Source organism: Folsomia candida, unplaced genomic scaffold, assembly GCF_002217175.1.
Source record: "Folsomia candida strain VU population unplaced genomic scaffold, ASM221717v1 Fcan01_Sc001, whole genome shotgun sequence".
In the NCBI taxonomy this organism is placed as follows: domain Eukaryota; kingdom Metazoa; phylum Arthropoda; class Collembola; order Entomobryomorpha; family Isotomidae; genus Folsomia; species Folsomia candida.
In genome coordinates, this window is record NW_019091193.1 from 13,230,908 (window position 1) to 13,242,758 (window position 11,851).

General features: G+C 42.3%; 3 protein-coding genes across 3 annotated transcripts; 2 read left to right on the forward strand and 1 right to left on the reverse strand.

The window, feature by feature from the left end:
* Positions 1 to 21: 21 nt before the first annotated feature.
* On the forward strand, positions 22 to 2,088 carry LOC110856783 (HEAT repeat-containing protein 3). The gene is made up of 4 exons (XM_022105335.2): positions 22 to 486; positions 552 to 625; positions 683 to 792; positions 854 to 2,088. Exons 1-4 carry the CDS (start codon positions 106 to 108, stop codon positions 2,032 to 2,034), a joined length of 1,746 nt encoding a protein of 581 aa, XP_021961027.1. The 5' UTR covers positions 22 to 105; the 3' UTR covers positions 2,035 to 2,088.
* A 12-nt stretch (positions 2,089 to 2,100) lies between these two features.
* On the forward strand, positions 2,101 to 3,700 carry LOC110860757 (mRNA cap guanine-N7 methyltransferase). The gene is made up of 7 exons (XM_022109856.2): positions 2,101 to 2,309; positions 2,369 to 2,449; positions 2,505 to 2,587; positions 2,647 to 2,918; positions 2,974 to 3,141; positions 3,202 to 3,313; positions 3,376 to 3,700. Exons 1-7 carry the CDS (start codon positions 2,180 to 2,182, stop codon positions 3,553 to 3,555), a joined length of 1,026 nt encoding a protein of 341 aa, XP_021965548.1. The 5' UTR covers positions 2,101 to 2,179; the 3' UTR covers positions 3,556 to 3,700.
* LOC110860800 (dnaJ homolog subfamily C member 13) lies at positions 3,570 to 11,848 on the reverse strand. The gene is made up of 24 exons (XM_022109915.2): positions 11,638 to 11,848; positions 11,259 to 11,579; positions 11,032 to 11,200; positions 10,714 to 10,974; positions 10,409 to 10,657; positions 10,228 to 10,350; positions 10,014 to 10,171; positions 9,717 to 9,961; positions 9,527 to 9,651; positions 9,204 to 9,458; positions 8,764 to 9,146; positions 8,348 to 8,702; positions 8,021 to 8,287; positions 7,609 to 7,956; positions 7,408 to 7,554; positions 7,022 to 7,344; positions 6,744 to 6,966; positions 6,547 to 6,679; positions 6,113 to 6,489; positions 5,739 to 6,050; positions 5,471 to 5,675; positions 4,987 to 5,406; positions 3,909 to 4,927; positions 3,570 to 3,851 (listed from the first exon to the last, which is right to left on the reverse strand). The coding sequence occupies exons 1-24, from the start codon at positions 11,718 to 11,720 to the stop codon at positions 3,702 to 3,704; spliced, it is 6,651 nt and encodes a 2,216-aa protein (XP_021965607.1). The 5' UTR covers positions 11,721 to 11,848; the 3' UTR covers positions 3,570 to 3,701.
* Positions 11,849 to 11,851: the final 3 nt, after the last annotated feature.

The following is an 11,851-nucleotide window of genomic DNA, read 5'->3' on the forward strand; positions in this document are numbered from 1 at the left end:
TTCTCACATGGCCCCATTAACGAGGGAAATTTGGTTTTATTCACATTGTTATTTATCTCAACGCACGTGGTGATCATCGCCTCGTTAAAAAAAATTACTAAAAAAATGGGAAAATCGAAATCCTCCCGTCGAAACAAGCGTGCCCGTCACAATCCAATTCAATCAAATGGATCTCACAGTTCACCACCTCCCTCTTCATCATCCCCCGAACTGTTGGAAAACCTCAAAACTCAATTAACTTCTCCCAACACCTCAGATGTTCTCACGGCTTTGGCATCCGTTTCCGTATTTGCTTCACAAAAGCAACATTTGGGGATTCTGGTGGATCCATCGGTTATAAAATCAATTATTCCACTGCTCACCAATCCAGATACACAAAATTCTGCTGCTGGGACGTTGAGGAACTTGAGCTCGGTGGATGAACACTTTTGTCATGTTTTGGTGAAGGAAAATGTGGTGGAGAAAATCGTGGAGGTTTTGACCGGGGTGGGTTTTTTTTAATTTTTAGAGAGTGAAAGTCTGGTTAACTTAATATGCTTTTAAAACTCCAGGCAGTGCCATGGAATGGAGGCGGAGAAGAAGAGTTGCTCTTAACACAATGCGTTGCCTTACTTTGGAATTTATGGTGAGTTTTTAAATCGTTAAACTTTGTTAATAAATATTTTAACTAATGTTTTATTAGCGAAACGAGTCAACTGGCCGTGAAAATATCAACTCAAAACAATCTTCACATTGTCCTTGCCCGTTATTTAGAGTGGAATAAATTTGGGTTGAATTTGGCCGTCACCGTCGGTGAGTTTTATAAAATATACAATATCATAATCATTCCACTAATTGACCCACATTTTTTTAGCCCACACGCTCTCCACCCTAACAGAGGACAACGGCAGCCTCCCTTCATCCACCCTCCCCACAATATTAACAACTCTTCTCACCACCTCAACCACACCTCCGCAATTGACCACCCCCTGCTTAGGAATACTACTAAATATCGTACAAAATATCCCATCCGACCTCCCACCATTAGTTCATTCATCCTTTTCTGCAATTCTTCTCCCATCCCTCCAACTCAACGTGCAAGAAATGATTAAACGATTTTCATCCGAGCTTCCAATCGACCAAGGCGGCGTCACTTTTGCAATGGACAAAAAAGCTGAAGAAATCAATAATTGGATCACTTGTGGAAAAACTGGGATGGAAATTGTAGCAAATTCTTTTAACATTAGTGAAGAGAGTGATGAGGAAATCGATGAGGACGCGATGGAATGCGACGATGAATCGGATAACTATTTACTCAATGGAATAGACTTGATTCCATTAATATTGGAGCAGATCCGACCCCTTCCCGTGAATGTTGTCGATATTTTATCACCCACACAGGGAAGACTGATTGAAAATTACAATCAACTAAGAATCAGTGGGATTATGGCTTTGCAGAATATTTTCGAATCTTTAAAAATTGACTTGGATTTTAATCAGGTTTTAATTGAATTGATGAAATTGAGTGATATTCCAGAATCCAGTTCAGTTATTCGATCGTTGTTTAGTTTATGGATTCGAAAAGATGATGGAAAATCATCTCATTTGGAAATTATTCCGTTTAAATCCGTGTTTTTCAATCTTTATCAAGAATCATTGAAATCGAATATCAAAATCAATTGTATTAAAATTTTAGGCTCCATTTCTATTTTGTCACGTGATTTGGAGGTGTTGAAAGAAGTTGGTTTGTGGTTTAAAGGGGTCCTGGGGGATCTGGTTAACAAGAGTAATTTGTTGGTCATAGTGGAGACGGTGGATACTTTGATGGATATGTTTTCTGAGGATGAAACGGATCAGGTTTTTAAAGAGATTTCCATTTTGGGGAGGTTTAAATCGTTGGGTGGGGAGATTAAGAAGGTTTTCAAGCTTGTTAACAGGGGTGGGAATAAGAAGAAAGGTGTGGAGGAGGAGGAGGAGTGGGGACAAGAAGCTAAAGCCGTGGTGGAAACAGTTCTTGATAATTTGCCCAGGTTTTTAGATTATAAAAAGAATTGACCATGGTTTATTGTAATTTGAGAGGAATTTGAGAATAAAAGTTGAGGTGGGAATTTTGTAGTTTCTTCGTTTGACATTCTTTTGACAAGCATTGATTTGCATTAAAATCACCGAATTGACACGTGAAATAATTAAAAAAAGAGAAATGTCCACTATAACGCCGCTAATTACTCAGCATTACAATTCTCTTCAGGAGAAAGGGATCGATGCTCGAAAGGATTCTCGGATTTTCTTCATGCGCTCCTTCAACAATTGGATCAAATCCATGCTCATCAGTGGGTTTTCTTATATTTATTTGTTTAAATTAACAAAACAGTAAATCAAAACATTTTAGGCGACACAATAAAGCGGATCCAACGTGAAAAGGACGAGGACAAGGACGATCTCACCGTTTTGGACATGTGTTGTGGGAAAGGTTTGCTTAGTTCTTAAACTAAAATTGTTACTCTCTTATTCTAAATTATTAACAGGCGGCGACATCCAAAAATGGGTGAAAAGCAATGCAGTCAAGCACGTAGTTTTCGCTGATATCGCTGAAACTTCGGTGGAACAGGTAGATTTTAGCAATTTACAAGTTTACTTAATTTTAAAAAATCACAAAAATCCACACAGTGCGCGGACCGCTACCGGAATTTGTACCCACCGGGCCGAGGACAGAAGGAGATATTTTCTGCAGAGTTTGTAACAGCGGATTGTACAAAGGACACGCTTCGTGGCAAATATTCCTCCCCGGACATCAAATTCGATCTCGTCAGCGTCCAATTCTCCTTCCACTACAGTTTCGAATCCATTAAACAAGCCACGAAAATGCTGGAAAATATCTCGGATAATTTAATCTCGGGAGGATATTTCATCGGAAGCACCCCCAATGATAATCGGATCGTGTAAGTGATTTTACTGGTTAAAAAAATAATTTGCTAATTATTTAAAAAATAACAGGAAATGGCTGCGAACCTCCTCACCCTCGCGATCCTTTGGCAACGACGTGTTCAACATTCGTTTCGAGAGCGAGGAACCTCTGCCAATTTTTGGAGCTAAATACTACTTTCAACTCGATGAAGTCGTCAACTGCCCAGAGTTCCTGGTCAACTTTAACGCTTTGAAAGAGTGGGTTTTACTTATTATTTTATTAACTCGGTTCGCTTAACGAGGGTGATTTTTTTGCAGGTTAGCTTCACGCGTGGGCCTCCGCCTCGTTTATAAATACACTTTTGAAGAGTTTTTCGCCATGATGAGGAAAGAGGGACAGTTTCTTTTAGAGCGGATGCAGGCTGTTCAGGTGCGGTTTTTTTCTCTGATTTTCTATGGTTGGGTATTTTTTAAAAACTGTTAATTACGCAGACCTACCCACCACCCGAGACCACACCAACCCCGCCGCCACCACCAAAATCCAGTGTAGAATACGCTCATGCAGAGAAATTCTTGAGAGACAATCCTGAAATTGAAAAAGTGGGAACTTTGTCAAAGTCCGAGTGGGAAGCCGTTTCACTCTACGTCGTTTTCGCATTTATTAAAGAGTGAAGTTTTAAGAGTTATTTTACGATACATTTGACAATTCGTTTTTATTTTATTGTCAATAATTAATTATAAACAATCGTTTAACACGATATCTGGTTAAATTTTTATTATCACAAAAAGATTTATATAAATAAATTTAAAAAAAACACTCATTCCGTTGGGGGTGGAACAATTTTTTTATCCACGCCAGCACCACCTCCGGGACCACCTCCCTGTGTCAAATACCCAGCCACGGAACCACTTCCCCCACCTCCCAAATATCCTCCAATCGCTTTGGTATCCAAAAATAGGTCGTGTTTCTACAAAGAAAAAATTAATATTTAAAAATGAATCGATAGATATAAATTAATAATTACCTGTCCCCTGTAGCCCTTCCAAACATCACTGGCTCCCAGGACCCCCTCTACGTCCGCTCCATAAACAGAATCCCTGGCCATGGCTTGGAGGGCATGGACAATATTCGCCTTGACACTCGCCACGGTCACCCCTCCATCCGGATCTTCTAACAAATGGTCCTTTCCACGTAGAAAACTAAGTAAGATTTCCACCAAGCCAAACCTGACACCCTGAGCGACGAGTTCACTGCTACAACCACCACTGCTAAAAATACCATTCACACCTTCGCAGACGAGCCCAACCCCTCGCTCAAGCTTTTTCAACCCCTTCACAATCAATTCAATCGAGTCAAAATTGATTAAAATCTCTAAAATCGCACCACTTGAACCGAAAAAACGTAAAATTTCACAGCAAATCTTCCTCAAATTCTCTTGATTAGAATTCAGTCCTTGTAAAACTTTAGGAACATAGCCCATTGAAACTAAGGAGTCGGACAAGTGTGGATTCCCACCGAAAATTATCCTCAACGCGGAGCAGACTAATTTAGTTTCACGATCGAAATTTTGAAAGCCAAATTCGAGTAAATCCTTTAAGAACTCGCGTGGTCTTCGCAAGCTCCAATTTGGATTTGCAACGTAGATTCTGAGATAAATATCACCGACGATGAGTTCCGTGTTGGAGTGGATGTTCTCGGCCGTGTCCATCGAGAAGAGCCAGTCGGAGGAGAGGTCGGTGCAGTGGGAGGCGTACAGCGGGGGGAATTCGGCGTGCAGGAAATTGGTCAGAGTTGTGCGGGAGGAATCGTTCCAGACGAGTTCTGGGTTCTCAGTGGAGGAGTCGTAAAGGGAGACGGCGGTTGGTGGGGACTCGGTCATGGCGGAGGTGAAAATCGGTGGGATTAATTTGTGGAGAAAGAGGGAGACGCGGGGGCCGGTTACTTTGTCGGAGGTGAGTCGGGAGATCACTTGGGCGGCTTTTGATCGGATGCTGCTGTCCAGGGTCGGGGTGGTGAAGAGGTGGAGCAGGTAGATCGGGAGGCCTGTAGGAGGGGGTTTATTATTTTTAGGATTTTTAAAAATATGTAAATTAAGGACCTACCCCTCTGGACCCCCTCTTTAACCACTGCCGGATGAGCCCCCAGCATTCCCAAGCAGTTTAACCCGTTATGGACGATTTCCACGGGTTTTTCCCTTACACAAATGACCATGAGGGCTGCGAGGATCCCAGAGCCGACTGAATCCGCTACGCAATCTTGATTTCCAAAGAGGCAGCCGAGCAGTGGGAGCATTTCTTGGCAAAATTGGAGCAGAAACTTGGCAAACAGACGGAATTTCCCTTTACACAAATGTTCTAAACCGGGATTGGACTTTATCGCAGTGGTCAAGGCATCGATGGAAATTGGGTTCAGCGTCTCGGGGTCCGTGGTGGAGAGGTAGGCCAGGAGGGAGGTGATGAACCCGCTCGGTTCTTCCAGTTGGAATGAGGGGGTGGTGGTGTAGATTCGGATGAATATCGATCCTGTGTCGGGGATTTTATTATTTTTTTATAATTGTATTGACTAATGATTAAATAAAATCCCTACCAATGACCAGCTCCCCCTGATGAATGGAATATTTAAAGTCTGAGCCATAAGTCATGTCCGTAATATCACCGCTCTTAAGTAGTTTTAGTTGTTGATCGCAATATTCGAGCAACTCGGCTCTCGTCTCATTGTTCCAAATTAAATATGGCGAAGAGTTGTTCGAGTTTAGCGTTTTCAATACTTGTTCAGGTGCTTGGGTCATTATCTGAGTTGTCAAAAATTATGTTATTAATCGTAATCTCAAAAGAAATAATTAAATAATAACAACCATTTTGGCTCCGTAGGGCAAGAGTAAATTTTCTAAAGACGTTCTAATCACATCATTTTTAGGTTTCTCTTCATCTCCACAGAGCGATTTTAAAGCGATGACTGAGGATTTTGCGAAGTTATTAATTAAAATTTGTAAATTCGTCTCTTCATCCGCTTGGACTTCGGATTCTTCGAGGGTGAAATCGTAGGTGAAGAGGGACGTGAGTAAATGCCATAAAACACCCGATTGGAGTAGTTGCATCTGCAAAATCGTATCAATCGACATGGCAGAAACGCACGTCGAGGCTGTGGTGCTCAGCTTCGTGAGGTGCTGAATAAAGAAATATAGAATTATTTTAGTAGACTATTGGCAGAAATGTTTATCTAAATCACCTTAAAATTGAAGATTTGGCAGAGTAAATTGGCAAGCATGGGCATTTCCACTAGTTTATCCCGACAGAGTTGGAATTGTGTCGCGACGGTGAAACATTTGGTAACGTAAAGACAAACTTTAACGGCTACATCGTCCGGTTTTGATGATTTGGAGAGCACGGAAACACAGCGTTCGAAGGCTACGAGTAATAATTCAAGGCCCTTTTCTCTCCTCAACTCTTCCACGTTGAGAGCGGAACAGTTGAGGGTCCAATAAACCACCTCGGCGCTGTGGGGAAGGAGCGGATATTCTTTGGCAAATAGGGCCTCGTCCTCAACGTCCATTTCTATCGTTTTTATCAACATTGGGTAGCCCGAGTATTTGTAGGGCGAGAGGACTGCGGGATTAATTAATTGTTGTTTAGTTGTACATAAGAATAAATTGTAATACGAACCATCTCCGTAGCGTTTGAAGAGGATGCTCTGAGTTTTAAGGATTAGAATTATCCTGTTGACGTCCGGATTTGCACTTTCAATGCACATTCGACTGCATAAAAACTCGTACGCCTTGTTCGCTGACTCAAAACGCTGGAAAGTTATACAAATCATTAGTTTAAATAATTATTTTTAAAAATTAGAGTAAAAAACCCACCTCTCTGCCTTGAGGATTTTTATCGGGATGATATTTTTGAGCCAATTTCCTATAATTCTTTTTAACCAGTTCACTCCAATTTTCATCATTTTCATCCAAGTCCAGGGCACGCAAGGCTTCCGTCACCGTCATCGGAGGTGGTTTCTTCTCGACCTCGCTTTTCCATGCCTCCAAAACATCACGCAAGGTGGACAGTGGGTCGGAAATTGGCCAGTTGGGGAATCTGCACAGAGAATTTTTGTTACTATTTTTTTAAACGGTAATTACAGACCACCCACCTCACTTCATCCGTTAAATTCCTCAAGTAGAAAACCCCGCAGAATAATTCGGATTCTAAATTGGAGTAAACTACAGCGGGGATGGCACAATAATCGTACAAGGCTCTCGTGTTTGATAGCAATCGAGGTGAGAAATCGGCTAAATGCAGCGCAATCCTTTCTATTAAATAACGACGCATGGATCCACTCCAAATGGCTTCGGGGGTGTCAAATTCACCGAGAAATGTTTCCGAAAACTTCTCAACGCCATGATTTTCTAAATACGCCACCATCGCTTCGGGCAAGAGGGATCCCAACACGGACTTTTGCCAGATGGACGTGCCCTTTAGCGAATTTATTAGAAATTTGCATATATATTTTTAATTAAATCATAAGTCGGGACAAACCTGCTGAGCGGAGTAAGTATTTTGCTTGAGATGAGTGAGGTGAAGGAATTTGGCAATTGGTAAAATATTGGACCCAATGTACATCATGATGAAGAAATACACACCCGTCGCATACACTCGAGAGGCGAATGGGTTTTCATCCAGTAACTATTAAAATCTTTGAATTAGTTTCCATATAAAAACAGACTAATGAAAACATACCAAAGTAAGCAAAGTGGCAACTCTTTCGACGATGGGAGGATCGAAAGTGAGTAGAATTTGTACAATGTGTGGGAAACAAGAAGCTCCATCCGTTAAAATTTGTTTGGCTTTATGAACGGGTCGGATAATTGAGTCCCCAATTTTTGATGGACAAAATTGTAAAATTTGTATTAAAATATCCAAAACCACGGCTGCCAATTTGGATTCGTTCATTAAAGATGGTTGATTTTCACAGATTATGAACCATTTGCATTGCGAAACCAGGCCAAACTGCTTCCAAGAATCCAATCCGTTCGACCAGATTTTGGTCTTAGTCTCGAGCTTTTGAGTTTGGTACAGTTTTTGGAGCTGCAGGAAAGAGGAATTATGAGGATTTATCCGTGGGATTTTATTAAGAAAGTGGAAACCAAACCTCTTTAAATCCTACGGGTCCAATTTTCTCATTTCCTTTCATGTAGTACCATTCTGGTGAGTCGGCATGTTTCATATCAGTCCCAGCTTCAATCACATTGCTTTGTGTGGAAATTGTGGCACGACTCGTGTGTAAATGAGCCAGGGGTAATAAATCCACGAGGATTTTCAATCCACCACAAGTCACCAGTTCACGAGCATTTTCGGAATGTTTCACCAGTTGTTGGATGAACAGGACCAGGCGATCGCGCTCCGATTTGTCCAGCGACTAATTAAGAGTTTTTATATTTTATGCCAAATTACTTTAAAATAAAAAAGTATTTTTTACCCTTTCCAACATCAGCACGACGAATTTCAAATCGTTGAAAACCCCAATTTCTACGGAATATCTTTGATAAACGATGGTCATCGCTTCCAAGCACATTCCACGTAATTCCGGTTTCCCAGTTAATAGAAATCGATGGTATAAATCTGCAAAGAATTCTTTTGGATTTCGAATCGTTGACGTGATCGTCGTAGATGATTTTTCATCCAACAGTAATCGGAGATAATATCCACCAACGCGTATTTCATCGTTGAGTGATTTGTACACGACTTGGAAATCGGCGTAATTCCAACAAATACTTCCGCGGATGTGCTCACGATCGTTGTCTAAAAGGCGGATTTCGTTCTGGAGGCTTTCCCTGTGGGAGGTTTTTATTTAAATTAGGTCTTAATTAAGGAAACAGTTATTGTAAATCATACCTCAACTCCTCTCTCGTTTGAAAGTTCCAAATTAAATCCGGAGCGGCCACATCTTTAAGAAATCCATAATAGAACCATGTCCAATTCCCTTCTAAAACAAGATTTTGTCTCCTTTTCCTTAGAGCAACGGGTCGAAAGGCAACGTTTTTCCTCGCCTCCACCGCCACATTTAATCGCCAATGTTTCAGGGCTGCTTCTACTTGTTTTTCTACGTATTTCTCCACGTTCCTCACTTGGCGTTGGAGCGTGGTTGGGGTTTTGTAAATTGACGTGGCAATGGCAAGGGTATCACGAGTATGAATATAATCTGGCTCCGTTGGGGACGTCGCAGGGGATTCGGGGGGTTGGGAGGTGGAGGATAAATAGAGTAGGAGGCCGGGTGGCTGTGGGGATGGAGATTGTTAAAGATTTTCATTGAGTAATTAACTATTTTGGCTTACAAAAATCCTGTGAAGTAAATCCTTGCTTTGGTCATGTTGTGAGGTCCACAATTGAATTAAATGGCGTGATAATTGACGTAAAGTTAGCAATCTTGGGTCCGAAGTTTGTACGAATAATGCGGAGAGGAGGTGGCGTATCAAAGCGCCTTCTTTCAGGGCCATGTCTTGGATTTCACGACCCAGTGTTCCCTGTCCTTCTTCTATCAGGGCCTTCGTTATCAGCCCTGCGCCTTTTACAATAGCGATGGAGGGGTGCTGGGGGGATTTTTTAAGTTTTAGTTGTGAAAGTGGAAATGAATACGATATTTTTTAGTTCTTTTTACTTGAAAGAGTGAAAAGAGAACGGAGGCCCTTCCAGCCACTGCTTGTAACAAGGTGTCAAATTGTCCACCCATCGTCGTCTCCGAATATGGAGCACAAAGCGCAAACGTCAAAATGTCCAGCATGGCTTAAATTCAAGAATAAATAAATGTTAGTCATTGAAAACATACAATAATTAACTAATTCCCTCACTCAATGTAACCAACGCCCCGGTTCCCCTCTTCATGCAACTTGTCCACATGTCGAGCAAGGAATCCAAGAATTTCCCACTGTTTAAAACCTTTTCCTTATTTTCCTGTTCGATCCTTAAATCTGAATCCGAATGCATGGGTTGCATCAAAGCAGAGATAACTTCCAAGGCGGAGTGGATAGTCGTCTCCGTGGTTGTCGTGGATCTCAATGCTGCCACGACCAGGGATCCCAGGCGTTCGCGGAAGCTGTTTTAGTTACAATTTTTATTTTAGGAAATTTTAAATAAAATCTTCATACGTTTGCATTTCCGAGAAGGCAGCGAAACCGGTTTTGGAGCAAACCAATCGTCGGACGAGTTGGAAAAAATCTTCATACTCAGGTTCGGACACGTCTTTGGTTAACAGGGCGTTTATGGCGACGAGGATCAGTTTTTCCTTGTTTTCAGCGAAGAGGCCCTAGGGAAATTTTTGCTATTTAGTGATTTGCTAATTGAGATTTTAATAAATTTTACATTGGACGATGAGGAGTGGATGAGTCCGGAATACTCCACGTTGGCGTTGAACCTGATCAGGAGCTCGTGAAAGGACCAACTCGGCGGAGGTTGATGGAGGAATTTCAAAAACAGCGTCTCCACCTGGGGGATTGTTAAGTGATTTATTTTATAATTTAATCAGTAAAGAAATTAAAAAGACCTTTTCATCGACATGATTGGAGATGGGCCCCCAACGTTTCCCTTGCGGAGTAATTCTGGATTGGACATGAACGGCCGTGTTCCCCGCCGCCCGCGTCCCGTCCATCAACGAAGCGAGGAGAGAGTCACGCTCTGTAGAAAAATACGTCCTCGGACCCGAGCCCGTCGTAAACTCAATCACCACGGCCTGAGAATCGTCCACGCAGCGGACCAAGGAGAATATTGTGGACAAGGGGAAGAGCGATTTTATCTGTGGATACAGGGAAATTATTAGTGATAAATATGGATTGGATAATGAGTCCTTACCGCATAGCTCCCCGGATCCCTTTCGAGGAGGCAGGTTTCGCTGAGACAGAGGAGAAGGCGGAGACGTTTATCGTTTTGTAGGCGGAATTCAGACAACGAGATTAAATGGACGTCGGCTGAAAAAATGCCCAAGCGATTGGAGAGCAGGGTTGGGAGGGGGGAGGTGGACTTTATATAGGTTAGGTTATGGCCGAGGTAGTGGGTCGAGTTTTCGAGGAGTTTGGCGATCAGGGAGGAGGTGGATGTCGTTCGGAAGATGTGCTGCAGTGGAAGTTACGATCAGTTTTGGACAAGAAAATTATTAGTGAATTCACTTACCAATCGCTCGGTTAATTTCTTTCTGAGTGCGAAAACGCCTTCTTCTCCTTCAACAACTGCGTCCAAGTCTTTAAAATAGTAGATTTTCTTCTCTCCCTGGTCCGTGATTTGCTCGAGGGAGATGTGGGTTAGATTTAATGTTATCGGGGTGGACGTGGCTGAGCCGTGGCTGGAATTTTTTACACACTTTCTTAGCACCAAATTTTATAAATTAAATAAAAAATTACCAAAACTTCTCCGCCCCACCACCACCACCACCTCCTCTCCACCCGGATTTATTACAGATCCCCTCCGTCCATCCACTTTTTCCAAAACTGCTCACAAACTCCAAGGCTCTGCTCAGAATCTCCACTCGATATTCGGATTCGAAGCGCATCGTGTCCGTGGACTTGCCTTTGCGGTGAGTCAGCTGGAAGGCGTGTGGGTGGTCCGGGGTGGACAGTGGGCTCAGGGAAAATATATCCGGCCATTGCCAGTGGTTTGTACGGTCGGAGTCGTGGTTGTAGGTCGTCAGCCCGTGCGTGGACAGCGTGAAGATTCGGGGGTAGCTGTGGAATAATATTATAAAGTATTGTTGGTGTTATCATTTGGAGATAAATGACTCACTTCCCCTTCCATCTCGTGAGTTTGACGGTGTAGTAGGAGTAAAGGTCAGTCGTGGGGGGTGGGAGCGACGTGGAGGTCACCATTCTATTCTTCTATCAGTATAATTAATAGTGGAAACTCCCCATTTATTATTATTTACGTGTTTGTGTAGTAGCAAAATTACAAGGATTGTAATTTATTGTGTGTTGATTTTTGCAGATGGGGAACAAGGAGA

What these genes read in the sequence shown, in the direction of transcription:
- LOC110856783 (XM_022105335.2), top strand. Translation starts at nt 106, where the DNA reads ATGGGAAAATCGAAATCCTCCCGTCGAAACAAGCGTGCCCGTCACAAT. An exon ending in TCGTGGAGGTTTTGACCGGG is followed by an intron (nt 487 to 551) that starts GTGGGTTTTTTT and finishes TTAAAACTCCAG; the next exon opens with GCAGTGCCATGGAATGGAGG. An exon ending in GCCTTACTTTGGAATTTATG is followed by an intron (nt 626 to 682) that starts GTGAGTTTTTAA and finishes ATGTTTTATTAG; the next exon opens with CGAAACGAGTCAACTGGCCG.
- LOC110860757 (XM_022109856.2), top strand. Translation starts at nt 2,180, where the DNA reads ATGTCCACTATAACGCCGCTAATTACTCAGCATTACAATTCTCTTCAG. An exon ending in CTGAAACTTCGGTGGAACAG is followed by an intron (nt 2,588 to 2,646) that starts GTAGATTTTAGC and finishes AAATCCACACAG; the next exon opens with TGCGCGGACCGCTACCGGAA. An exon ending in AGCGGATGCAGGCTGTTCAG is followed by an intron (nt 3,314 to 3,375) that starts GTGCGGTTTTTT and finishes TTAATTACGCAG; the next exon opens with ACCTACCCACCACCCGAGAC.
- LOC110860800 (XM_022109915.2), bottom strand. Translation starts at nt 11,720, where the DNA reads ATGGTGACCTCCACGTCGCTCCCACCCCCCACGACTGACCTTTACTCC. An exon ending in GGGATCCGGGGAGCTATGCG is followed by an intron (nt 10,658 to 10,713) that starts GTAAGGACTCAT and finishes CTGTATCCACAG; the next exon opens with ATAAAATCGCTCTTCCCCTT. An exon ending in TTCTCTTTTCACTCTTTCAA is followed by an intron (nt 9,459 to 9,526) that starts GTAAAAAGAACT and finishes AAATCCCCCCAG; the next exon opens with CACCCCTCCATCGCTATTGT.